Source organism: Vespa crabro, chromosome 3 (genome assembly GCF_910589235.1).
Source record: "Vespa crabro chromosome 3, iyVesCrab1.2, whole genome shotgun sequence".
In the NCBI taxonomy this organism is placed as follows: Eukaryota; Metazoa; Arthropoda; class Insecta; order Hymenoptera; family Vespidae; genus Vespa; species Vespa crabro.
In genome coordinates, this window is record NC_060957.1 from 7,694,756 (window position 1) to 7,722,747 (window position 27,992).

The 27,992-nt window shown below is 42.2% G+C and overlaps 1 protein-coding gene across 5 annotated transcripts in view; it reads left to right on the top strand.

Moving 5' to 3' along the window:
- Positions 1–752: 752 nt before the first annotated feature.
- LOC124422829 (nucleolysin TIAR) overlaps positions 753–27,992 on the top strand; it is a 390,007-nt gene continuing 362,767 nt past the window's right edge. For 3 of the 5 annotated variants that reach the window (XM_046959760.1, XM_046959763.1, XM_046959761.1), the window contains exon 1: positions 755–4,252. Coding sequence is in view for 1 of the 5 variants with exons in the window: in XM_046959754.1 (XP_046815710.1) it covers positions 4,767–5,018 (252 nt within the window). In the remaining 4 variants the exon portion in view is untranslated. Of the gene's footprint in view, positions 4,253–4,708; positions 5,019–27,992 lie in introns of all 5 variants that reach the window. The other 2 variants (XM_046959754.1, XM_046959759.1) reach the window with 2 other exon arrangements.

The window sequence follows — 27,992 nt, forward strand, 5'->3', positions numbered from 1 at the left end:
TTAAATTATTAAACATAAATTAGATTAAGAATGGCTTGTCTGATATTAATAAATAAGTATCAAATACATCAATGTTGTATCATTGGAGTCAAATTTTTTTAATTGTCATGAAGAGAAAATATACCGTCGTTTTTTAATTAAACCCATTACAATATCATGGAGCATGCTGAAGTAATACGAGCTGTATAATCGCTCGTAATTATTTCATTCTTAATAGCCCATTTAAATGGACGTACCGCATTATGCTTCCTCATTCTACGAGGAACTTTGCTCTTACCCTCTCCCAAATATATCATTTGCAGAAACAAAACGGCGAGACTCGTTGATATGCTTTTTATCGATTCCTTTGATAAAAAAATCCTTTCCTATGTTTATCTATCCATACGAGAAATTATTGATAACGAAAAGAAACTGAAAAGAAATATAAATAGAGAAAAAGAAAGAGATCCGAAGAAGAACAGTATCGAGACTAAACTCGTGAGTAGACGCTTTGCGCGCCCTCGGTCTCTCTCTCTCTCGGGATCGTCCGACCTACCCTCTCTTCGAGCGCTTCGAGCGAGAAACGAAGGAACGAGAGGCAGACCACCCCTCTCAGCCGCCCTCTCTACCGCCTACCAGCCCCTCCATCCGACAGACCACCCCTCCAGTTACCACCACCTCTTCTCTTGCCGGCGTCGTCGCTGCTGCCACCACCACCATCGTCACCGCCACCGCCACCACCGCCGCGATACATTGCGATACACGGCTCTTGTCTCCACGCTGCCTACCTACGTGCAGGACACGGCGCTCCAAGTCCACAAGCCCGCTAGCAGACACACTATTAGGACACCTAGACACACCGTCACCTTTCTATACCTCTTTTCTCGTTCATAGACCTACCTATCGTCCACCCTTTTTAATATCCACCGTCGAAACGACCCTCCTCACTTCTCATCGAGACCGTTCGACCCTGATACCAACCCCCAACTAGTACCACTACTACTACCACGATACAACCGCCACCACTACTATTACTACTACCACTACCACCACTACCACCACTACCACCATCGAAACACACCGGTACAAAGCAGCAACGTGAGTCGTAAACATAACAACACTCTTCGAAGACGCACGCGTACAAACAAGCTATCGTCTATCGAAGAAACTGATTTCGCGCTTCTTCAAACTTCGGACTTTTCGTCACGTCTTTTACCTCGCTAAAGTGATTAATCATACGCACTTCGTTCAATCTCATTGCTGCTGTTAATAATAATAACCATAACCAATCAAGTCAAAGGACGAAGAACATCGAGAGTTATTTAGTGAATATTATTCAGTATTCTCGTTGATTGTGTTACTGTGATGTCTACGTGAAAGTAAACACGTGGTAGAAACTAAACCGATATTATTCAGTGGATCTTTACAGTAGGGGACCAGTGCATCTTTTTTCACTTTTTCCTTTCCGTCGCAATTCAAAAATCTTTTCGATTCGATTTTTCGCTATTTTTTTTTTTTACCAGTGAAATATCCTAATTCAGTGCCTTAACAAATCAATTCATTTTGTCTTTGGGCTAAAAATAAATATATAATAAAATTGTCCAAATTATATGAAAGAAGAGTTTTTAAACGTCGAAATTGTCCGACGGAATTTGTCTCTTTCATCCGACTCATCTCGTCGTATATGAAAAAATATCAAAATAAAATCGTGAAATAATTGGTCGAATCATGAAATAAGGATACATGGGGAATGAATTGGAACTGGTAGGGCGATTCGATCGATAAGTTAATCGATCTTCACGGGTTTTTAAGTGATTCCTCGCACACATTCAATTGTTCTTCTTGAAAGTGTCGGCACTTTAAGTAATACACATTAAAATAAATCGAACGTAGAGAGGAAAATAAAGCCATCTCGATATTCGCTCGAACGATTAGAGTGTTTTTCGAGGAAGAAGAATAAAAAGTAAAAGAAAAAGAAGAAGAAAATTCGTTGAACGATCGTAGCGGAAGAAAAGAAGGAAGTGGAAAAAGATAAATATTCCAGTGAATAGTCTAACTGAAGGTAGTACTTGCCACGTGAAACTGGTCGCTATTTCGCCGGGCTAGACAAGCGGCAAAGCCTCGAAACCCCCTGGTTTCCCGCGCACAGTACGAGCGAAGCACACACAACTACCCCGACCAACCAACCGACGAGCCGAGCCGCCGCCACCAACCCCTACACACAACAACCCAACGAAGCATCCCCCACTCTGAATCGCACAACAGCCTGAGCGGAAGTGCTAGTCAGTCGGCGAGCGACCTTCCAACATTACGGGTTAGGTTCCCTCTTTTTCCGCCCGTCGTGTCTTCGTCCTCGTTTGTCTGAACGCGGGGACAAGCTCTGTTGCGGTTCGCGTCAACGTGAAAGAGAGAACGGAGATAGTAAGAGAAAGAGAGAGAGAGAGAGAGAGAGAGAAAAAGAGAGAGAGAGAAAGGGAAAGAGAGAGAGAGAGAGAGAGAGGGCAATCACGCGAGAAGATACGTGCCATCTCGAGGAGGAGAGATTACGGGGGGTTGCCGTCGCTTCATTCATTTTCTATAATAAATCGTCAACCTGACGATTACTCTCTACGACATCCGCCGCAACAGCATTTGATACGTCCGTAGAAAATCAGGAAAGAAGAGAATACGAAGTGGAAAGTAGTATAACGAGTAAAGGGAAAGGAAAATATATAGGATAATGTCATTTTGAACGGATCCCTCGTTCCGATCAAAAAAATCATTGCGATATTTCTCACGATCGATCAACTAGCAATTAAAGTGTATTTCTATTATCATTACCGATCATCATCGATCCTTCCTCGTACATCTCCTACCGGTATATTAAAGTACAACGAATAACGATTGTCTACGATTATTATTTTCTTTAGGAACGCGTGTGTTACATCTCTGTGCGAATATAAACGATGGACCTAGAGATCTTTTAGTTAATTGTGATACGACACATTTGCATACCGAGAATACATCGTTGAAGAGCCACCTGTTCGCGAAAGTGAAATCGACGATCGACGAGAATTCCGAGAGAGGAAGATCATTACGCGCGATAGCCGATTGAAATGGTGAGAGGATAAAAAAGTGCCGCTATTGTGAACGGGAAGGGAGGATCGCGATAAATCGTTGTTGTGTACTTGTTGAAACGTTCGAGCATGTTACTTTTCCTTTAATACTCCGATAACTATTTCCTATTCGAAACTCGTGTTGGCGCTATAGTTGAAGAAAGTTTTCCACGGTAGAGAGAAGTCGTAGCCCTAGAAAGAGGAAGATCGTAAACGCGTTCGTGAGAAGGACGTTCTTCGTACTCGGGAAGTTTCCGTTCACCGACGTTTCTCACACTGCCTCTTCTGGAGATTGCGATCGGAAGCTATCCCAGCTCGACCACGTGGTTATGAGTAAGCATCAGAGGCGCCGTGACTTCTCCCGGTGAACGCACACGTTTAGCTGCCTTGTCTACATTTCCATTCAGCCGATCAACGACAACTACAACTATACCTTAGCTACTTTTCGGTATCGATACTCCTGAAATTAGTCGGATCATTTTCTCGCGATTAACAAATTTGTGCACTATTATTGATCGTTGAGCTCTATTCTTCGAGTATTTAATTGACGCGTTGAAAGATATCCGAAATAATTCGAGTTTGTCGAAGCTGGAAAGAGATAAAAAGTTTAATTAATAGTGAAATAAACGTAAAGAAATCGCACGTAAGTGATAGAAGGTGATCGAGTTGGAAAGAAAAGAAAGTAGCAAGATCCCAGCCGCGGGGGATCCCGAAAGGAAGGAGGGTCCAGCTGAGGTGGTCCAGTCCGGCTCAACGATCGGTGTCAGGAGGCCGAATCAGTCAGGCAATTCAGGAGGGTGGGTGCAGTGGTGCAGTGGTTGCAGGAGGGCCAGCGAGGTTGGGGTGGCCTCGTCTACAGGCGCGTTGGCACCGAGCGCACCGGGCCCCGGGGCTGCGGTGGTGGGCTGCCTGCTTGGGGTGTACCCGTGTTCTCCCTCCTCCACGGGGCCCAGGGGGCCCCTAACTCATCACCACCTTCAGGCTATCCCGGCACCACAACAAACGATCGGCTGCCGTGCCTGTTGCTGTGCGCATACCAATCACCAACCTCCTTCGGTCCAGCTTACTAGCCAACGGGGCGGCCTATCGCTGAGGGTAGCGAGGGTGGCGTCCACCACCTCCGTCCGAGCCGCCCCCTACGCCCACCCCCAGCATCAAGGGCTGGGGCAGGAGTGCAGGTAATGATAAATCGCTAAGATACATTCCTACCTTCACTTCGATACCTATATATATTATTACTACCCTACTACTATCATCACCAAATACTACTACTACTACTACTACTACTACTACTACTACTACTACTACTACTACTACTACTACTACTACTACTACTACTTCTACTACTACCATTGTAGTCACTACCACTACTTCTACCACTACATCCGTTACCACTCTCTTCGTCATCATTCTCGTCCTCGACGGTGATCGATAAGATAAAATCCCTATAAAAAATTATAATCAAACAAAAAAGGCAATAATACATAGTAGCACGTCATAAAAGTAAGAGTAAATATAAAAGTAAAAGTTACAAATCAAAAATAATAACAAAAAATAAAAAAAAACCACAACAACAAAACAAACACGATCGATGGACTAAAAGAGCTATCCAAAACCAAAAACGCACGAAAAAGGTGTAGGGAGGAGACGGGGGCATTGGGTGGAGGTGGTGCGCACATCCTCGGCAGCCCGATGCTGTTCGTCCCGTTCACGGTGCCCACTTTCCCTGCGACGCACCATCAGACGACTCATCCTGCGCATCAGACACATCATCAACAGCTGCAGGCCACCAACCAGAATCCGGTGCAGCAGCCGCAGCAGCTCAACCAGCTGAATCAGCTGAGTCACCTGAATCACCAGGGTATCGTGCCGCCGACAACCAATCAACCGACTGTACACAGCACCAGCTGTTCGCCGCAGCAACAAGCGACTACACCGAACAAGGTAAAGAGACTGCACAACCGCTAGCGTTCTCGCTCGACAACTACCAACTTTCGTGCTTTTCTGTCGAGCGGATCCTTAATATAAAAAAAAAAACCGATTTTACAGCAAATAGGTATGTCATTGACGTAGGTAATTGATCAGCTTAGATTATAGACGCCTAAGTAAATTTACATGCCGGATGTTACCTCGAACACAAGGTAGATCGTTGTACGTCCATTCACGAATGCTGTGCTCAGTAGAATACTCCTCAATCCTGAAATACATTTTATCCCTCCTATGAAGTATCCGTCTGTCGTGTACGTTTTGCTTTGTAACGAATGTTGTTATATAAAGTAAGTACACATATTTCCTCTGCTACTTACCTATAATATTTGTATAGTTGGCTCGTATCTTAAGTTAAAGCGGTGATATGTGTATGACTCCATATATGTACATATGTATGTATGTATGTATGTATGTATGTATGTATGTATGTAGATATTTTAAATATACATACCAACGAAGGAAGTTATCGAATATTTCGTTCAAATAAGGACCGAGACAATTTTATGCACTTACCGGCTATGTTTGGTTTCCTCGATCGGTCACTGTCATCGGCAGTGATTATAAAAATATCACAAGAACTTTAACAACTCATAGATCATTCATCATCGAGATAACGAAATATTGCTTTGATGATTACGCATCGTCGATTACCTTTCGTTCCTTTATTTAGTAATGAAACGAAATGAAAAAAGACAATACGTCGAATGCAACTTTATCGATTCAATAATTTTGTTATATGAAACGACAAGTATACATTTACGTCATAGTTGTTGAAATCACTTTTAGTTTCTTACCGAGAAAAGTCGATATTTTGCTAGGATCGTTTCGTAGGAATATTACGAGCATAGTGTATCGACGATAACATCGATCCTAATGTAATACGTACTCGAGTATAATCGATACTCATTGCTACGTACATAGGTACATTGTTGTGTAGCGTATCGCAAAAAGAACACGAGCATTCGGTATCGATTGTGCGTCCGAATAAAAAAGTACTATAGCAATATATTTCTTTCTTCGATATTTTTCGTTTCTACCAAAGAGTGCAACCGGCACTAGCCATGAACATCGAAAGAGTTCTTGCTTACCGGTATCGGATCGTTTCCTTCATATTTCTCGCTCGTAGCTCCACATAGCGGGGCGCGCTTTTATTATCCTGGCGTGGATTCAAGTCAATTTTCTTTAGCGAGCCATAACTCGCCTCTCGTATCCTTTCGAAGAGGGCTTTCGTTGCGACGACGACGTTTGCCGTGGCGAGTGGTGACAGGGTTGGCAGCGAGAATGCGACTTAATTTCTCGAATCCTGGCACCTCGCGGTAGTAGTCCGCGTTACCCTTTTCCGGGCTAACTTTTCCAGCCCGTTTTGCGTCGATCTCAACTCTTTCCCCGCTCCTTGTATCGTTCAGTAAGAACATTCTTACGGAAACCAACTTCGACTTTTGGCGCTCGTTTGAGTGTCCGACGAAAAGACGTATCGTCTTGTCGCGCGACTTATCAATTATTTGGATGCTCACTACAAAAAATTAGGTATACCCGAAAATAGACTATTTTTTTCAATGGTTCAAGATAAATATGCTAAATATGCTTACTTGAGAAAATAATAAGAATAATAATTCTTTCGACGTGTATACATAAATAAAAATCGTTCTTTTAAGAAAGATATCATTGCTCGATGTAATGTACTATATCGTGATTCGCTGATCATCTTTTCGGTAGGAAATGGAGTATTTTAAAATTAGCAGGGGAACGTGTACGAGTTTTACAAAGAGATCCAACTTCCCGGAAAGGATCCCACTCTAAGGAAAATCGAAGAAGGTAGAAGAAGAAGAAGAAGAAGAAGGGATGGAAAAGGAGAAGGGGAGAAATAGCAGAATTTCTAAAGCGGAGGGAAATAGCTGGCGCGCGTTGGGAGGAGAGAACGAGTAGAGAAGGAGCGGGAAGACTTTGAGAGTTGTTCGCGTAACTTTATTAATTAAAGGCCGTTAGTCCTTGTTGCTCGATACACCTTATATACCTGCCACGGTCGTGGCTCTCTTGTGCAAAGAAGATGAGATCCCTCATCCCAGTACGTACCAGCCCCTGTTTCTTGGTGCCTCTATATCGACTCTTCTTCGGGTATCGATCATCGTCTCTGTCCATCGTAAATTCCGATGGATCATACTGTAATTTAATAAGATACTATTACACTTTCAGACAGTCGAATGAATTTTGCACGATGTCGTTGTCTTTCCTTTACTTTGGTTCTTATTTATCCCATTTTCTTCGAAATCTCTCAAAACGAACAACGAATAAAACCCAAATAAATTTACATTAATAATTAACAGAAAAACAGCATGAAAAGGTTTCTTTCACATATATCGTAAAAAAGATAAAGATGATGGAAAATCTTTATATCATATCATAAATTTTACTCGACCTCGAAAAGATTAACTTATTCCGTTATGTCGGTCTACGTACTTTTCACCACTATCAACCTTCGACAGGATTCTCATACATTCATTAGCTATGAAATCGGAGTTTCGTCGATCCAATCATATTGCTTCTTGCACGATACTCGACTTCGTAGATCGTTCTTCCTCTTGTGGGTTTCTTTCGATCTTTATACATATGTCAAAGATACTCTTTGCTTGTAAGAAAAATTCTTTCGAACGGTGGTCTCGAGAGAAAGAACGAAGAGTCTCGTGCCATGTCGTTAGAAAAAAATTAGCTGGTCAAAAGGGAAGAAAGAAAATGAGCGAAGGAACTCATTATGAAAGTAGCAGAGGGTGTAAGGGTGAAGGTAGATCGAGGAGGGTAGAGTGGGAGTATTGAGTAAAGCCGACAAGAGAGGGATGGGAATGTGTAACCGTTTTGAAGAAAAAGAGACGCGAAGGTTGCTCCTACCAACGAAGGGATGACGAGAATGAGCGCGAACACGAGCTGCCTGCCTGTGATGGCTGGTTGATGCGCGCGCGCACACGGCGAAGATCAAAGCGATGGAGATGATTTCATTACGACACGCCACTCGTCTACTCCGTTGAAATATCAAAAGAGTCGCAGCTCCATACAAGTATGGCAGTCGTTGCCACAGACACCGCGTTGTAGGTTGCGTGCCGCCTGTAACTTTCAAGCACAATGCTTTCCTTCTTCGTTTTACTCACGAATCAAATGGAGGTCTGCTTATTTTAAAAACGTCTTCATTTTGATCAAAATGTAAAATTGTATGTATTGTTGAAATAACGTTAACTTAATAATTCTTGTCAAGAATAGATGTATTTATTATATAAATAATATTTACTTTTTAAGAGGTATCATAAATTTGTATGATTCTCTCATCATCTTTATTAGAGTTACATGTCATTAAATGACAAATCATTAATTTTTCTGACTCTTAAATAAAACAAGATAGCCATCTGTTTTTCTTTTTATCGCGAGAATTTGAATCCAAATGTAATATCATTGAAATAATACTGATCGATTGTTTTTCATAGATGTCGAAGGTTCCATTTAAAAGCACAATTTAAAAAATATATCTATACGTATAAATATAGAGAAAAGTTGATCGCGTCAGGCATAAGGAAACTTATCATTTTTAAACTCGATTAACTTCCTTCAACCAGGCAGATTCGATGATTTTCCGCGAGCGAAACGGTACCGCAATGCCAAGCTCGTTCTTTCCGGTTTTCATTCGATTATCTTTCATCGATGCTCCGTATCATATTCGTTAACGGAGCGGCGGAGGATGGCGGAAAAAGGCACGTCTATAGAGAAGGGGTGGCACAGGGGTGGTAAAGGGATGAGAAACGAGGATGGTTGGTGCGATGGTACTCTGCCGATACGGGGGAAAGCTCTTGCGTACGGCTGCACCGCAATTTCGCGGGATTTCAATAGCTTTCTGATATTCAAGCTCTCTCTCAGATCGATGTGCAACGTCGTTTAGAGTTTTCGCGCGGTCATGGGCACGCGTGCGCGTGATGCCGACCGATAAAAAGAGACAGAATGTCGAGAGCTTGAACGAGAGAGAAAGAAAGAGTAAAAAAGGTGCAGAACGAGATGAGGTAGAGGGATGGGGATACACGGCGAACGGGCAGTAATTAAAACGAAATTCCTAAAAAGGAGCAACAGCACGCTCGTAATGGATACAACGCGACGGTAACAGGAGGAGGGTGAGGAGGAGTTTCTCGACGAAGAGAGATAGGCAAGAGAGAGAGAGAGAGAGAGAGAGAGAAAGAGAGAGAGAGAAAGAGAGAGAGAGAGAGAGAGAGAATAGAGTGGTGGGGAGGTTATCATAAAATTTTACAAATGAGCGTCCCGAAGCTCTCTCCCACGCGCTAGCTTACATAGAAGCCAGCGGGCCATGCAAAAATAAAAAAGTATATGGCAAAAGTAGAAGTAACAAAAAATACCGAATAGCAGAGAGAGCTCCAGAGCGGCCTGGTCCCTCCCTTTTCGTTCTCGTTGCAACCCCTCACAACCAACTCGCACCCCCTGTTACCGTCGTGGTGCTTGCGAACCGCAGATACAAACAAACAGTACTTCCTACACGAGAGGAAGAGAGAGAGAGAAAGAGAGAAGTAACAAATGCCGGACATTTACATTTAACAGCGAGGGGTTTCCGAGGCTCACTCTCCCCCTTCTTTACTCGTAACATCCCTTTCTTTTTTTCTCTCGTCTTGCACCCTTTCGTTGCTCGCCATCGCTAACGAGAGGAACGAGCATGCTTCTGCACGTGCTATGGTACTCGCGTTACGTAGGTACTATGGTACCTATAGTTAGTATGGTGTACAGAGCTTCTCGGCACTTGCAAATTTTCCGCTTTTAAATGTTAATTTTGGCGTAATCGATGGCACTCTGTCCGTAGCGAGGGTGCTGGACGATATGGTTCCCGGGGAGAGGATAGCCGCCAATGCCCTTTGCCATTTGTTTCCGCCCACTCGCGGCAGCGGCCGCTTTGCAATGCGTTGTTTCACCCCTGTTCGGCATATTAAGTAGAATGCTCGATTACCCCCGTTCACTCTAGCTACTCGATCTTTTTTTCTTTTTTATAAATATATGTACATAATATATATTTTTTTGTATTTTTCTTTTTCTATCTCGCTGTTCCCTATTTTTCCATTCGTCATAGATTAATTGAACTTCCCCAATAAGTGAACTAATCAATTCCATGAAATAAATAGAAATGAAAATTATAATATTCACAATTACTGATTAGTTGAATCTATTAAACTGTAGAATCGACCGTCAATTCTATTCAATAATATTAGATTATTATAGAAATATATATAATTATATTCATAATCAACGATTATAATCGTTATCGAGCATTAACAAGACTCAAAGTATTGTGACGACAGTCGAAGTTCTGCGTTTACCGATCGATCGATCGATTTCTCTCTCTCTTTATCTCTCTCTTTCTCTCTCTCTCTCTCTCTCTTTCTCTCTCTCTCTCTCTCTCTCTTGTGGACCATTAGTCCGTAAAGAATTCTTGCGGTTGGCCACGTCAATCCGTGCAAGCGATGCGCGCGATTGCTAATCGGATAATCGTCTTCAGTGAAAACATGACAGGAATCGGATATCTGCTAGTCTACTTCTGAAAGGGTTCGCCACGATACAGCTCGTTCATTCTCTTTCTCCCTCTCTCTACGCGTTTACATTTTCATGGGAGGACGAGTGTCTAATTATTGTTAACCGTCCGATTGTCGTCCACCCTACATGAAAGTCATACGATACGTCGATCCAACCATGACATTCAGCTTAATATAATTAGTAAATATTGATTTTCGAAAAGCTGAAATGTTGCTAAATGAAAGCAGAGAAGAAGAAGAAGAAAAAGAAGAAGTTGAAGAGAAGAAACGGGAGGATTACTAAATGTTTTCTCTAATGTTATTAGGCGATCTTAAAGTGCGGCACTCCTTGGTTAACTCGCTAAAACTAGGTTTAAAACTTTTCCTTCCTCTTATTCTTAAAGATCCGTTGTATCCTGAGAAAATAATACAATTCGTACAGTGATATTGATCTCTCTGACGCAATATTGTGCTTCCTTTATTATTCATGAAATTTTTCCGAAGCTTACGTTTCCCTTTATGAAATATATATAAGAACTATATGCGACAAAGAATCCATCTTCGAGGAGCAACTAACGCATCGATTTTTCCGAAAGAAAAAACATGAGACAAGAAACTCATATTAGAACGTTTTCTCGGGTTGCTAGAAATTCAAATGCCTCGGTAATTCTTGTAAGTTGACGATATTCAGAAGAACGAACGAATGATTACTTCTTGTCCGTCTCGTTTGCCTTGCGAACGTATCCTGTAACGTGCTTTCAAAATTTCAATGCCGGGTGGTGCGAGAACAAAACACTGTGAAGACTGAAAGAGGTCGACAGAATCGCGGAGTCAAAGGGAAACGGCGGAAAGAGAAATATAGAAATCGAGAAAAAGAGAGAGAGAGAGAGAGAGAAAGAGAAAGAGAGAGAGAGAGAGAGAGAGAAAGAGATGTGGGTGGAACGACTCGTTATGCACGAAACGCATTACTTTTATCTCGACCAAGCCGAGAGTGGCGCCGAATTGCAATCAATTTTTTGTCTTCCTTCCACATCTCCCCGCAGGCATCGCTCATTCTCTTTCACTCTTTCTTGCTTTTACTCGATTCGTAGTCCAGTCGGTTCCATTCCTTTCGGTTCTGTTCAGAGGTCGATCCCAGTGCGGCCCTGTAGCGAACTGCCCGTTCGTTCATTCGTTCGGGATGGCTGGCTGGTGTTACCCCGTGCAACTGGAATTTGCATCCCGGATCCCGCTATTTGCATTTCAATTCCGCGAGAGTCTCGCCACCGCTCTACCGTCATCGCCATTGCCAAACGACGGGTACAAACATAAATACGAATTCAAGGGTCCGCGCGACAGACTATACTAGCTCGCATAACTTCGACGAACGTAGTCAGTACCCTTCATTAGGTTCGGTTTACGGATGAGACATGATTTCCTGCTCCACTTGCGTCCTCTCTTTTATTCTCCTCTATTCTTGCTTCGGTTATCGTGCTTGGAGATATCACGTTATCTGTGACTATTTAAAACAAACGATAAAAAAAACGATAAAAAAGAACAATAAAAAAAGATAAAGAGAAAGAGAAAGAGAGAGAGAGAGAGAGAGAAAAAACGAAAGATAAAAATTGTTGAACAGTAAAGTCGATGTACGATAATGAGATTAGAAATCCTACCTTAAAAATATTATGTTACACTAATGAACTTACATCGGAAGTTAATGAACCGAGCACTTGGGAAAATGCGAGACAACGTTCTAATGCTGTTAATAAAAAAAAAAACCTGTTAATAAGGGACACATTAATCGTTTCGATTAAACTTTTAATTACGACCAATCGTGTTAATTAATATTCGATCGATCGAGAGTGCGAGAAAGGAAAGGCAAGTAGTCGTGGTGAGCGAATCTACTATTGGTGTTAGTATAGTTTCATTCTCTCTCTTTCTCTTTCTCTCTCTCTCTCTCTCCCCCTCTCTCATTCTCTTTCTCTCTCTCTCTCTCCCCCTCTCTCATTCTCTTGTTCTCTGTTTCCCTCTTACCCATTCTCTTACTCTTTGTAAGACAACTGCAATAGTTTGAGCACATTACACGTTAAACACAGATCGAGCTCGAGCACTTTGGGCGATGAATCGCTTCTAAACAGAGCTAAGACGAGAGAATGCTCTCTCTCTCTTTCTCTCTCTCTCTCTCTCCCTCTCTCTCTTTCTCTCTCTCTCTCTCTCTCTCTCTCTCTCTCTCTCTCTCTCTCTACCTTCTACTTTCTCGTTGAGCCGTTAGCGCGAAGTGAATATACTATTCGCCACGTCTCGATGTTATTCTCTTTCTCTCTCCCTCTCTCTCTCACTTTCCAGCAAACTACCAAACTTCGTCCGCGTTCCCAGCCATCGTCATCCCTTGCTACATACGAAGCAAAAACGTTAATACGACATCTCTCCCAAAGTCCACGTCGGACTATATTCGGTGATTTATCTACACAGATGAACGCATGCCTAGACACACATCAACGCGACTGTATATGTATATATATATATATGCATGTATGTATATACATATATAGACATAGAATTTGTATAGAACGGCTACGCTATTCTGGAACGTTTGTAGTTTAGCATAAAAGCAACGCCTCGGAGATATTACGCAAGCAAAGCCACGACTGTCACGTGATAAATTCGTAAAGCCGTCGAAAATCTCTCTGTGTAGAGAGAGAATAAGGGAGTGAGAGAAAGAGAGAGAGAGAGCGAGAGAGAGAGAGAGAGCGAGAGAGAGAGAGAGAGAGACAGAATCCTTGCAATTTATTTCGATATTCCGATTCAATATTTAATTTTGTTAGAAGTAGCGTTACGGTGAACGATCGAAGTCGAATAACGAGCCCGCGTTATCGGTATGCCTGCCTCGATGTAGATAAAAGAGTATTGATTATTTCAATAACCGAACGAAGAACAATATTCATATTTTTCCCTCAGTGGTTTTAACATTGAATTTCTAACATTATTTATTTCAACAAAAGCGTCTGGTATATCGAAATTTTGTTCTTTCATTCTTTTTTTTTTTTATAGACGATCACTTTTCTCGTTATACTAACGATATTTTTCGTCTGTTCTTATTGGCCAAGACTATTAAGTACGGCAACTTGCCTTCCTCTCTCCTTCTCTCTTTCCTAGCTGGTTACACAGTAAAAAAGTTAATACGACTCGTCTCTCTTGCGACGTGTCCACGTTGGAGTACATCCGGTGATTTATCCAGGCTGATGCACGCTCGTAACCGCGTACGCCACGCCGGTATAACTAAACCCTTCGCTCTGGAGAGCCCCTAAGGCGATGCTCTCTTCGCCGCCCACCGTTAGATCGATCACATGTGTTTCCTCCCTACCCCTCTTTGTCTTTCTCTTTCTCTCCCTCTCTTTCCCTTCCTCTCCCTCTCTCACTCTCTTACTCTCTCTCTCTCTCTTTCTATGCCACACGAAGGCGGCCGATCGTGATCGTCAAAGGGTCGCTCGCTCGTAATCAGTCGTGCGAGGGCTCACGCACGTCCTACCGCGACTATCGGGGTCGTTAAACCCCACTACCAACCCTTTCCAGTCATCCTTTACTCTCCGCATCCAACAACCCATCGTTCGTTGCAACGACATAACGGACTACTTCATCAAATGGCTACTCTTTCGTACTTGGTCGAATCTTTGTTAGTTAGGTTTGTGATATGACATAATCTTATGAGAAGCTATACGTAAAAACGAAAAATTAATTGAATGGAACTTTATCTTTCTTATTTAGATCGAGGAATATAAAGTTGAAAAATATACAAGTGTTGCTTCAAATGAAATGACTAAAACGTGGCTTTCTTTTCAATTTTCTCTTTTCACTTTATTTAAAATTATAGAACTCTTAGTTCGTTTTTTATGAGCATATACGTATAGGTTATCGGTAAAGAAGATTCACTTCTTTCGTGGGACTTCGTTCCTCGAATTATTGCTCGTGTAGATACGAAGAATAGAAACATAATCGAGCGCTAAATTCTCTACCTTATTCCCTAAAACTCTTTCGGTATAGTATCTCTCTATTTCAGTGAGACTCCGTTTTCCGCTTTTTCCTTTTTTCCCTCTCTTCGTTCTTCGCTTTCTAATATTGACTCGAATCTAGCTTTTCTTGGTGGTGGAGGAAAAGTAGCACGGGCTAAGGTCGTAGGAGCAGGAAGTAGATTGCAAATGAGGGTTTCTGCAGTGGCTGTATTTCTTGCTGAGGTTTTTTAATCCCAGGGGCACCGCGATGTTAGGTCCAGCGTCTGTAAAAGAGAGAGAGAGAGCGAGAGAGAGAGAGATAAAGAGAGAAAAGTAGCAGAGAGAAGAACCTTCCCCGTGCATCTCTCTCGTCTTCTTTTATTACGCTTTCTTTTCTCTTTCCTCTCCTCATTCCTTCCTTCCTTCCGTTCGTCCCGTCCTTCCATTCTTCCTTCTTTCCTTCCTTCCTTCCTTTCTTCCTTCCTTCCTTCCTTTCTTCCTTCCTTCCTTTTTTCCTTTTCTCCCTTCCTTTCATGATGATTTTCTTGTAGCGTAACCGCTCTTTATTCCGCCGACCGTTCTCCTCAAATAAAATGTTCGTCTGTTACATATCGTACATAGATATATGCACATAGAAAGTCCTATACATTTATGTCCTTTTCAAGAGAACTCGGGATGCTGTACTGTGTATCTCGCCTTGCTTAAAGGCGAACGCTTGTTACAAAAAAGTATGCAATCTCATCACCGACTATTTTTGTCATTTGAGAAACTCTAAACTTTTCAAACAAAGCCGTGGTTAAAACGTAATAGAGAACAAAAAATGGCAGAGAAAAATGAAAATAGATAGAAAAATTGACTACTCAAATTTAAAAGAATTTTCCCCCGATTAAGAAGATTTTTTTGACTCTGACAGTTTCCTAGGACCGATCGAAATGATCGTATTTTCAACGGTGCAATCTGTTTACGAGTTTTCCGCATCTCGCGATGTTAAGCTTTGTCTCGGAAATATATATCCTGGTTTGCGAGGACGTGATACCTCCCACGGGAGAAGCCGAAGCACCTGCTTGCTCCCAAGTTGGCCCGAACACAATACCATGCGCGTTGTGCTAGAAACTGTCCGCTCAAACACTTTGCTGCGCATCGCCGTAGTTGTCTTTACCCTTTCTCTTCATCCTCCTATTCCACCTCCTACTCTTCCAACAATCTATACAAAGATATATACATTCATACATATATATATATATATATATATATATATATATATATAAGGCTAGAGAAATAGTATGTATTTCAACGTATTCATCTGAAATAAATCGGCAACTTCAACAGAAAATTCCCTTTTATTTCCCAGTCGGGACAAAGTCTCCCTATCCTAACAACACAGGTAAAACTGTCCGCGAATCGGCTTTAACTTCGTCCCCTGATTAAACTTTCCCATTCGATTGAAATTCTAACGCTGTACGCGTTATAAAATGGACTCGATCGGTAACCACATTCTATTATACGATTTGAAATTATTTTAACCTCGCTACGTTGAGCTCGCTCGCTCGCTCGATCGCTCACTCGTAAGTACACTTGGCCTTCCACGACTCGATAATGGTATATTCGATAAAACTATTGGCACGCACAAGAGCCGTATTCCAATGGTCGGGAATTCTAGCGTATTTCAACGAGACAAACCAAAGCCGCGGTACGCAGCGTTAAATAATTGCTTGGTATCCGCTCGATTCTCGAGGGTGATTCGAATAGCGGGGGATTGTTCGTGGATCGAGCGAGGTGCTCTGAAAACGGGGTAGTCGTGGGTGGTAATGCTAGTGGTGGTGCCATCACCGTTGCCTGGGGTGGGACCGATGAAGGGAGTTTGCTCAAAATGGAAAACCATGAAAAAAAAATTGAAGCAACACAGAGGAACAGAGAAAGAGAGAGAGAGAAATAGCGAGAAAAGAGCGAGAGAAAGAGGGATAGAGAGAGAGAGACAGGGAGAGAGAGAGAGAGAGAGAGAGAGAGAAAGAGAGAGAGAGAGAGAGAGAAGCAACGATAGAAGTGATGGAAGAGAAAGAGAGGAAACAAGAGAAGCGATAAACGAATCAACGGTCGTCGGCCAGAGGCTGACCGCCGACCGCGCCCCTGCATTCGGCACCGACGAGAAATTGAAAATGGAAATGTTTAATTGCCCGAAAACACGACGCCCGCTCGGACACGCTGCTTTTTTATACACTTCTACCAGTCTCTCTTTTCTTTCTCTCTTTCTCTTTCGATCTCCATCGAAAATAACAGAAAACGTCGAGAGTTACGTTCGTAACGTGTCAGCTACTGGAAAAAACTTCACTTCTTTGTAAAGAATCGAAATAGTTTTACGATGCGATCCCGGTGCAAATACGATCACTCCGTTGAAAACAATAAAAGTATGACCACGATATTTTCGTTTTCTTCTCTATATCCTTTCTTCCTTTTAGTTACCCTATATAATGACGGTACTCATTTAAATTATTACTCGTTTAAATATTCGAGATAGCACTTATATAAATGAAAAATAAAATGTAGACAGCTGATGAGGAAATTTTTTTAAGTTCATTTCAAACTATCTGGGTGGGGAGAGGGCGCGTAGTTTGTCGCAAAGTTTGCATTTACAAGTAAATGTATCTCGAAACTATATTCATAGAACATCGCTGAACAATGAGCGTTAGCTGAAACGTACCTTGGGTATCCCGTTCCTTTGTGGCGTCTAGCTCGTGAAGCCTCGCAGAGCCTCGTTATCTTTTTATCTGGTACTCGTTCTACCCTCTTTCCAGAAAGAGAAGAGCGAGCGTACGAGAAATAAAGGGAGAAGGAAAAAGATAGATAGAGAGCGAGAGAGAGAGAGAGAGAGAGAGAGAGAGAGAGAAAGAGAGAAAGACGGAGAGAGGGAGGATGAGGTAGAGTGATGAGTCGGGCTGGCGCACATGAGACACCCACATTAATTATTTTTCTTCGTCCTTTTGTTTTTTCTAGCCTCGCCACCTGCCAAGCCCGCCATTTTGCGAGACGTCACTGTCCGCCAGTTGTAGCGAGAACGAGTTCTCTTGGCTAGTCTCTTGACTAGTCTTCCATCATTATCTAATAGCACGACCTATATGTTCGATCGATTCCATCACACGTTCGGTATGATCATCCATCGAACAAAATATAATACGTTCATGATCCATTTTACGAATTGTTGGAAGATAAGTAAAAGAGAATTCATTCATTTTTCTAAGATTCAAGATTAGATCATCAGAGAAGAAGCTTACTCGAAAGTTCCAACGGAGACGCACTAGGCCTATCGCGCTTGAAGAGGGCGGCCTCGAGCGTGTCTTCAATTTTACCTAATAAAATGGAACCTAGCGCCTTGTTAAGCCACCCTTTGGCGCTTGCTAGTAAATTAATGAGCTCACTGCAACACTACACCGTGCAAACCCTTATACCGTCCCAGACACCCCCGACCACCCTCTCTCTCTCTCTTTCTCTCTCTCTCTCTCTCTCTCTCTCTCTTTCTCTCTCTCTCTCTCTCTCTCTGCTTCTCTACCAGTCTACTCGCTGTACTCGCTCTGCTCAGTCTACTCTCGAAACCAGCATTAAATCATACATCAGCGCATGGTGCGAGCGAGGCTGAAGGGGTGGGAATCGACGAGGAGTAGAACGTGGAAGGCGGAAGGGGGTGTCGCGTATCCTAGTAACCATCGGTCGGAGGAGAATACGGACTTTGACGGAGTTTCAAGCGGAACGAGCGAGAGAGAAAGCTAGTGGAGAACATGAACGTAAGTGGGTGAAAGAGGGAGAAAGGGAGGAGAAGGGAGACAATGTGTAGGCGATCTAACCATAATTAGCATAAAACGTTAGAACCTTCTAACCGATAGGAAGAGTACATTCTAAATACCAAAACGATATCCTATTGAAGTTAGATACAATACATCTCGTAACATATGTTCCTCCTAGTGAAACTTTTTAAGATACGCTGCTGTGGCGACAGCTTTCCCCTATTATCGTAAAACCTTTTTATTTCGTGAAACGTTCTTTGCTACTGTGCCACTCTCAACGTGAAGAGAAAGAAAGAGGGGACAAGAGATAGAGAGAAAGAGAAAGAAAATTGGCGAGAAGCGTGGCACGTAGTAGCCTCGTTGTAGACGTTTGACGGTCCAATGGGTGAAGCGAGTGGTATAAACAGCGAATCGTCTGGCATCCATTCAAGGTTATATTTTAAGTAGTTTCATACACGTTTTCGTCCAAGCGGATTAAATCCGGCTCGCGGCTGAGTGGAGGTGTGTTTTTGCTTGAGCACACAAGCAAAAACACACCTCCGGTTGATACGACCGGGCGATGTGTTAGCAGGGACGAGCCAGGGCTTGAGTATCGCCCGAAAGACGGTTCGGCCAAGCTCAGCTCGTGTAATCCCCTTTAAAACCGACAAGAATTAACTTTAGCACATCGCAAATTCGCGCCACATTTTCGCGGCCCTTATGAATTTAAGCGCGGCAGCCGGTACGCGCTAGGTGCAAAGGACTTTGGAAAAGGGTTCTCTTGTGGTCTGGGAGAAAGAGGGAGAGGGAGAGAAAGAGCAAAGGAAAAAGAGAATAGGATGATAATGTTGGAGAAGAACTAGGAGACGAAGGAAAACAGAGGGATGACAAGAGAAGATACAGAAGAGAGGAAAGGGAAATGGAGAAAAGTAAAAGTATACGTATGTGTATGTGTGAAAGAGAGAGAGAGAGAGAGAGAGAGAGATAGAGAGAGAGAGAGAGAATGGAAGAGACGATGAAATCCAGCAAGGTTTCCGAATTTAGGAGGCTCGCCGAGCAGAGGCAATGAAGTTATAACACGGTTCCGTGAAGCTCCACTCTCGAGAATAGCTCCGTTGGTTTCCGCTTCCTTCCCGCCCCGGGTCTTTTAATCTCGTTAACACGCCCATCCCTAATATCGCCGGTCTCGTTTTCAAAGTGTCCATCGTGAAAATATTAGATTAGGTAGAGTAGTAAACGATTAAACGGTACTTAGTCGATCCCGTAAGATAAGAAAGGATCGACGCATAGATATCACGATATAGGAATCGTTTGAAGATGATGGTTTATGCTACCACATCGATATAACATCGTTCAAACATGAAATTTAATTAATCCAGAGATGATGGTAAACGGCAATACATGCGTCCTTCTCGTCAAACCCAACATGTTCAGTCGTTTGTTCGCTCACGATTTACCGTAGCGAACGTGGTTACGGTCGCCGACTATCTCGGCCGACGATCTATCAATTAATTAACGAAAATTATGCTTCTTGCTAAATTAATACTAGAGCGAGGCGTCGCAGCGCGTCAACGAACCACCCGCTTACATACTCGCTTCGTTTCGCAAACGCTACTACTCGGCCTCACCGCGAATTACCGGATATCTTAATGAGTACCGTAATTAATACGAACGCAGATTGGTGGGACGTTCGAGGTACCGGGAGTTAGATAACGCTTAACCGGAACGTACGGGCTTTGTCGCGGACGTGTACAAGATAACCGTATATCTCCGCTGTGAAATGCAAACCGAGACACCGACCATCGCGGACAACCCCCCACCCTCTTTCTCTTGCTCTCTCGCTCTCGCTAGCTGTATTATCCGTGGACTGGATTGCGGTAGACCGCTATCACCCTGTATATAAACGCAATACCTATATATATTTTATATATATATATTTGTGTAATATATATATTATATATATTTTATATATATATATATATATATATATATATATAAAATACTTACACACATGTCCATACACATACACAATTATACGTACATAAATATATAATATACACATATAGATAATCGAGTGTATATGTGTGCATCATGAATTTACGGTACACGTGCGCTCAAAGCTCACGAGCGATGGTTCCACGCGTACCTCCGGTTGCCGGACAAAGCTGTTATCCTCGCCGACGATCAGCGTGATAAAACGTCGCTAGAGCTTGTGCCAGTCGAGCTTGCTGCTGTCCGTATAACGGCCCTACCTAATCTTCGATCACTAAAGCTCTACGTGGCCCTTCTTGCTATTATCGATGCTCACCAGCCATATGACTCGGCCGCTTTGCTTTTCCAACTTTAGCATCTTGATCTAATTATACGTATCGATACAATAATCTCTTACGATCATTATTAATTGCTTTCATCTTTATAATAATAAAGTTTTATTCATTATTAAGAAATGCCATTTGACAGGCTGAGTCCTTATAGAATCAGAGAAAGAGAATTATTCAAATTATTGTTCCATGTTGTTAAACCTTCAAAAAAAGATTAAGAGAATGAGTGAGAGCCAGAGAAAAAAGAATTATCTCTATATTGCTTTCTCTTCTACGAAGCATCTACTCGATCCTTAATGCCTTTTACTGTGCGGGAACATCTAATAAATATTAACAAGAATCGCGGCGAAATGGTAATCCGTGGAAGTTTCTCTTCGTGGATAGACCGCTAAGGAGAAGTGGTTGGATTGGAAGAGAGAAGAAGGATGTTGCGGCTTGAACGATGCATCGACAAGAGATTTACGTCTCTGATGTCTTTAAAGAAATTATCTTTATTTTAAAATCCTACGTACGTCGAATTTGTCGCGTCTAATATCGAAACTTACTCCAATACCGTCCGATAAGCCGATAATGTCCCTTCGTTTTTCGAAGTAAAAAAAAGCATGACGTTAATTCCACCTAAGCCTCTTACGTTCTAGACGCCTACCAAAAACACTTCACCGATCGCGTGGCTAGTTGGACGTCCTTTTTCACGAAGGACACGAAATCTCTTAGACTTTTTACGACGTACGAGTTTGGTCCTGCAAGCCATTCGTTTCACGCCAGAAACCTCTTTCTCTCTCTCTCTCTCTTTCTCTATCCTCCTCTCATCCTCCCGTTTTCCTTTACTGCGCGTTTCCCGCTCGTTTCTCGCTCACGGAAATGGAATTTCCGAGTAGAGTCCTACAAAAATTGATTCGTTTAACCCGCTCATTGTACCTAACAAGATCCAACGAGTAGTACAGGCAACGACGACGATGACGACAACGGCGGGATCCCATCGGACGGGAAAAGGTCCGAGCGACGCTGCCGGCGATGGCGATGGGGGTTCGCCGGAATAATCGTGCGTCTCGCTTTCTCCACTGAATCTGGAAGGGCGAAGGGCACGGGGCCGAGCCGAACGGAGCAACGCAGGACAGGGCTATTCTAAGGGCTCGAGATTACAAGCCATTGTTCCCGTCGCACCCTTTGTCTCAAATCCACCCTTCCACAGCTACCACACCACCACCTCCTCCTCTTCCTCCTACTACTACTATTCGTTTCTCTTCCTTCTCCTCTAAAACCCTCCGTTTCCCACCGTCGCTTCATCCTTCTTTGTATTTTTAATTCGCAACTTTGTAACCATCTCTCTCTCTCTCTTTCTCTCTCTCTCTCTCCCTCTCTCTCTCTCTCTCTCTCTCTCTTTCCCTCTCTCTCACTCTCTATCACATTGAAAATCTCACCAGCAGCCTACGCCATCCTTATCATAGCGGCCATACTTTCACAACTGTAGCATCATCCGAACCTCGATTCAACCCCAAGAATAGATATCCTCCTGTTCGACCTTCATCAACGTTCGTTTTCACCGCGATTACTCGCCCTACGGATCTCGTACAGGACGTTTCTACATCTTTCTTCCTACCCTCGGAAACATGTAAATTAGTACGGACTTCGTCGAGCAACACCAACAGAATTAACTTACAATGATATACGCGTCGACAAAGGGGGGAATGTAATTGAACCAAATTAAAGAAAAAAAAATCTCGCGAGCATAAAAGAGAGTTAAGGGTCAAAGGCATTGAACTTTCTACCGGAGGCTGATACTCGACAGCCTTATTCGTATCTTCTATTCAATACCGACCGAGTTCTTTCACCATGAAGATCATTCATAGTGGTAATAGTACACTGCTACGCGGTATAGACGCAATTAACAAGGATTTAATAGCACGAGATCTTCCGTATAATTACAAGACCATGGCGGTTCTGCTAGGAGTTTACACTCGACGAGATCCTCGCGGATCGTTGAAGGATGACGAAAATCCATTATAGATAACGAGAGATAGAGATGTAGACAGAGATAGAGGGAAAGAGAATGACAGAGAGATCTATGAGAGGATGGAAGGCAAGTTGTAGAATGAACAGAGAGAAAGAGAGAGAGAAAGAGAGAGAGAGGGAGAGAGAGATACGAAGGATCAGTGAGAAAGAGAAAGACGTAAGTCTGGGTCGAAGGAGTCGAGGATAACTCGGTGGTATCCGAAGTAACAGCATACGAAGAGCCAGCATACGAAGTGCCAGGATACGCCTCCTCCAAGGATTTGCGGAACGATTCTCCGCTACGACTTTGAAGACGCTGGATAAGAGAAGACCCAATGAGACCCGTTTCTCTCTTTCTCTCTCTCCCTCTCTCTTTCTTTCTCTCTCTCTCTCTCTCCCTCTCTCTTTCTTTCTCTCTCTCTCTTTCTCTCTTTCTGTCTGTATCTATCTATCGTCGGCAGTAAAATGACGATACTAAAGTAGAATAGATATCTTCGTCGTTTCTCACAATTGAAAACTTTTAGTAAATGCGAACCATTCGAGTAAATACGATCCACTAAATTTATATCACTTAGCAACAGTTCTTTTCCGAGGACTATCAATTCCAAACAGAGATTAAAATCATCTACATAATATTATGAACACGAAATAAAAGAAATTGCTTTCTATTTTTTAGGATAGAAAGAAAAAGAAAAGGGTGTAATAAATATCAGATTGGTCTGGTCTGTCGTACCAGCTGATAGTCCGATTAAAACCAACTCTAAAATCCTATCCCAACTACCCTCGAACAGGACCGTCCCTTAAAACCACCACATCGTGGCCATTTCGTTTTATTGTTCGGGACACCATATGCATAGCAATAACTATGGCCTCCTCTTCGTGGACCCCCACGAAGCAACACAGCCCTCCGAAACTCTTTTGCCAAGCCCCAAGCTGACGACCTCGTTGGCTACTCTGGCTTTGATAGAGTCAGCAACCATTCTCCGCATGCTTCGCTTTTGCCTGATTTCTCTGGCATTTTTTTTCTACTACCCTTCTTTCTCTCACACAACGATGATGACGATATTGACGACGACGACGACGACGACGACGACGACGACGACGACGTGAAGTAACGATCCACTGAAGTATTCGAAGCTCGAGGGTCGGCTCTTCGAGTTTAAAAGCACGGATAGGCTTTAAACACGCGTCGTTGAATGCAGATCCAAACGGAGCGGCGCGTTGTTACGTCCTTCCACCAACGACAAGTTCAAACAATATGATTACCATAGCTAATTATAATAATGGAAGAGTCATATATAAACATTATGTAAAGAATAAATCGTTAACTTCTTTTTTGTTCCCTGTGACATATTCATTAATGAAAAGGAATAAAAATATTGAGAGGATTTTAAGGTTTCACGCACTGTTAATTATCGAATTTCTTCTCAAAAGAGAGAAATCTATAGGAAAATAAAATCCTTTCATTGAAGATTATTCGATCGAATCGCTTCACAGTTTATAAAATCGACGTTTAGTTATCGCTAAACTGGTATATCTCCATCTTTTTGTACCTTGTAAAGCTATCTTTAATCGAATAAAACGACAGAAGGATAATAAAACGATTACGAAGGTGCAATGGGTGGGAATCCTGGAAATCCGTGTGTACAGAGGCTAAATTCTCGGATACATTAGAATCAGTGGATGAACTAGTTAAGAGAGAAAGAGGTAGAGAAGGAGAAACAGAGATAGTATATATGCTGTCTCGGTTTTCATTGGTGCAACAGCGTATTGGTATTACAGCGATAGTCAGGGAAAGGACTCGAGAACATGTGTAAAGCAAGGTGCGTGCCACCAGCTGTCTGACAGTTTGGCATGTTGCCTACCAATGCCTATGCCATCACCTATGCCAACGTATCGACGTCCTCTTGCTATCGTGTCGACACTATCGTTACAGTGTCCGCCGTAACAGTTTCGCGTGCATGCACACGGGTCCAACGTTATGTCTCCGCAAATCGGTCAAATCGTTCTACGTACCGTGTAATATACATAACATCGATGTGTCGGGTTTACGCGGCTGGCCTACTCTTGCTATAATGAGTTCACGATTTCACCTCGCTCGCGAATAATCATATTGATTTATGAGCTCTGAAATTGAGCTGAAAGCACGTACAATGATCGGGAATGTATTATACGTGTGTGTATTTACGTATTGTCGAAAATCGAGATACAAGAAAATAGATAAATTTATGTTGTTATTATCAAAGAACGCAACGTTATCCATCATCGAAATTTAATGTGTCACAGTAAAGAGATAAATGAATAATGTATATATATATATATATATATATATATATATATATATATATAATATATATATATATATATATATATATATATATTTGATATAAAATTTAGATTGAAAAGAAAAATACTTTGAGAAAACAAGAAAGAGAAATATAGGGAGAAAAGAGATCGAATGATCGGAAGGTTGGCACGTGACATCGGCCATAAACGATCGCTGTGAGAACATCTCGTTCACCTTTTCAGGGATTCGAAGGCATCACAACGACGACGATGACGACGACGACGACGACGACAAAGGTGTCCGCGTTGGAATCCTATGGGAAAATTATCCTTTTTGCCATATCCAAGAACACGATATTGTGAACCGCATGATATCTCCATAGCGGCTGGGAAAATAGTTTGGGACGATTTCGTCTATTTGCAATAACAGTTCGGTTGGCTACGGTGAACGAAAGCGGAAACACGCGCGTTCTCGATGACTACGACGACTACTACGATGGCGACGATGGTGTAAAAGGTCGTGCACGGATTCAGTTTCGAAACGTGCTTCGTGTCCCCACCGGAATAACCTTTATTTTACGTTGCTCGTACGAATGCAAATTAGACCGACGCCGCGAGCTTAAACAACAGGACAATAAGAGAGGAAGCGTAATGCGCCAGGCGTATTGTAAAAGCGAGACGACGCCGCCGTTCGTGAGATTACAACGAGTGAGTTCGCCAATTGCATCCATCCGATATAACGTAGGATATATTTCAATCGTCTAGTTTGCTTATGAAACGCACATGGCAATGAGCCTCGCTATTTCTCGAACTTCCCATTACGATTCCGTATGTATGTGTGTGTGTGTGTGTATGTCGGGAAATAAAATGAATTCTTACGAATCGAATAAATGAGAAACGAGTCGTGTTTCATAATTATTTTCTTTCGAATTTCCAACCCCAATGTTCGACTAATCGGATAGAAAGTTTTAATCGAGACGAATCCTGTTCCTTTTTCGATACGAATGAAAGAAAACTAAAGGGGGAAAAGAAATAACGCGTGTATTTCCGAGGGTGGTAGTAAAGAAGAAGAAAAAGAATAAAAGGAAAGACGAAAAAGAAAAAGAAAAAGAGAAAGAAATTCAGCACAGCGTGCTAGTGCCATCGTACTAAGAACTACATGATCCGTGGTGGTCAACGTTCCGTAACGTTATATCCATCCCATATGCTTCAGAGCCAGTATATCTTTTGGTACATGCCAAGAGAGTTAACCTTGAATAAGACGACGACTATTCGACATCCTGTTTGACTTTCTTTCATCTTCTTCTTTTTCTTCTTTTTCTTCTACATTTAATACGAACTCGGACTTGTATTTGTACGTACTACGAAGTCAGATGCAATGTGAAAGAAAACTTTCTCAATCCTAGAAATTAAAAAAAGAAAAAAACGATCAATCGCCATTCTTCGACTCGGTCTATGAAATAAAATGTTTTCAAAAATGTCAATTAATTTCTTAAATACGTGACCAATCGAACGCGTAAGTTACCGAAAGTTCCGAAAAGAGAAGAGAGCTTATGTTTTCGCAACTTTCGCTCGACGATGAAATATTTTTCGAAGGAAGGAGCCGCCGGTGCGGATAGATAAACGGTGTGGATAGAGAGAGAGATAGAGAGAGAGAGAGAGAGAGAGAGAGAGAGGGAGAGAGAGAGAGGAGGTACAACAGTTGATGTAGTTGGAGAAGAAGAAAGGGAGTGCGAGAGAGCTTATCAAGAGCTTTAAGTTTCGCTCGCGGAAGCAGTCGAGTGAGAACGGGCGGTCGTCGGCTTAATCCTGTATTGTAAACTAGACGGCATACAACGACAAGTTTTCTACCGTGCACGGCTCTTACTCCTTATATTGCTATTCTCTCTATCCTTCTTTCTATCTCTCTTTTTCTTAAAAGGTACAGGTTAATCTGTCCTTTGGGAATAACTCGAAAGTCCGAAGAAAAGTTTCGATGAGTACCTTTTTTACTTTTATCATCATACGGCATTCAATTCTTTCTTGTTCTTCTATAAAAATTATTAACAATAATAATAAATATTTTCTTCGGAAACTCCCAAGAGTTTAACGATCAACTTTGTGATCCAATATTGTTAAGAGAGAAGAATTCTCTTGTGTGCCTAACTCGAGTAACTAAAAATTGAAGGAAATTGTATATTTGTTTTATGTAAGTACCTTTAAGAACATAGAGCTTTTTGAATATTCGATCATATTTTTATGATAAAATTCGTTGATGCATGGTGGATTCGTCTATGAAACGATATTATCGATTATCAATACGTCGATCCCATAAGTCGAGGAAGCGACTTTCCGATTTCTTCAACGATACCACGCTGCTTTTAAGCGTCTGATACCGCGCGAAGCGGATCGTTTTGTTCGATATTGAAAGCCGTCTCTTGCCTGGGTAAAATTCAAATCGGCGGAATCTTGAAGCATCTTCGTCGTTTTTATTTTATTTCTACGGTAAATTTTTATACGGGAATAAGATTCTTGCATTTCTCTGTTATGAAATCGTTCAAACATTTTGTATTCGTAATTTCTACTGGTCGGGGAAAAAAATGGAAAGACAAAAAAAAAAAGGAAATAAGAAATGAAGTCAAAGATTTCGAGCGAGTAGTCATTTAATAGAATGGCTCACTTTTACGACTCGCTAAGCGTATATCCTCTTGAATTCGTTGCTTATCATGCAATAAATGTATACTATTCAAGAAAAGGATAGTTTACCTGGGAGTACTGTAGCGATGGGAAAAGAGCACGCTGGATGCTGGATGCTGCCTGCCGTTACTACTCTTCCCTCGCTACATCTCCGACCCAACCACGAGCCCAGGCTACTTTCATACATTTATTTATGAAAGGCTATGAATAAATGGATGCTAGCCTTTCTCTCGCGCCTAGTGTTTCAGAAAGCTGATATCGTGTTGTTACCACACAGACAAACCGAATATAATGGCTGTACCGGGAGTACCTTGTCAAATTCATTATCCTATTTTGAGATCTCTACTTTTAGCTGGCCTTACTTTGACCATCTTCCGAGACTCATAAG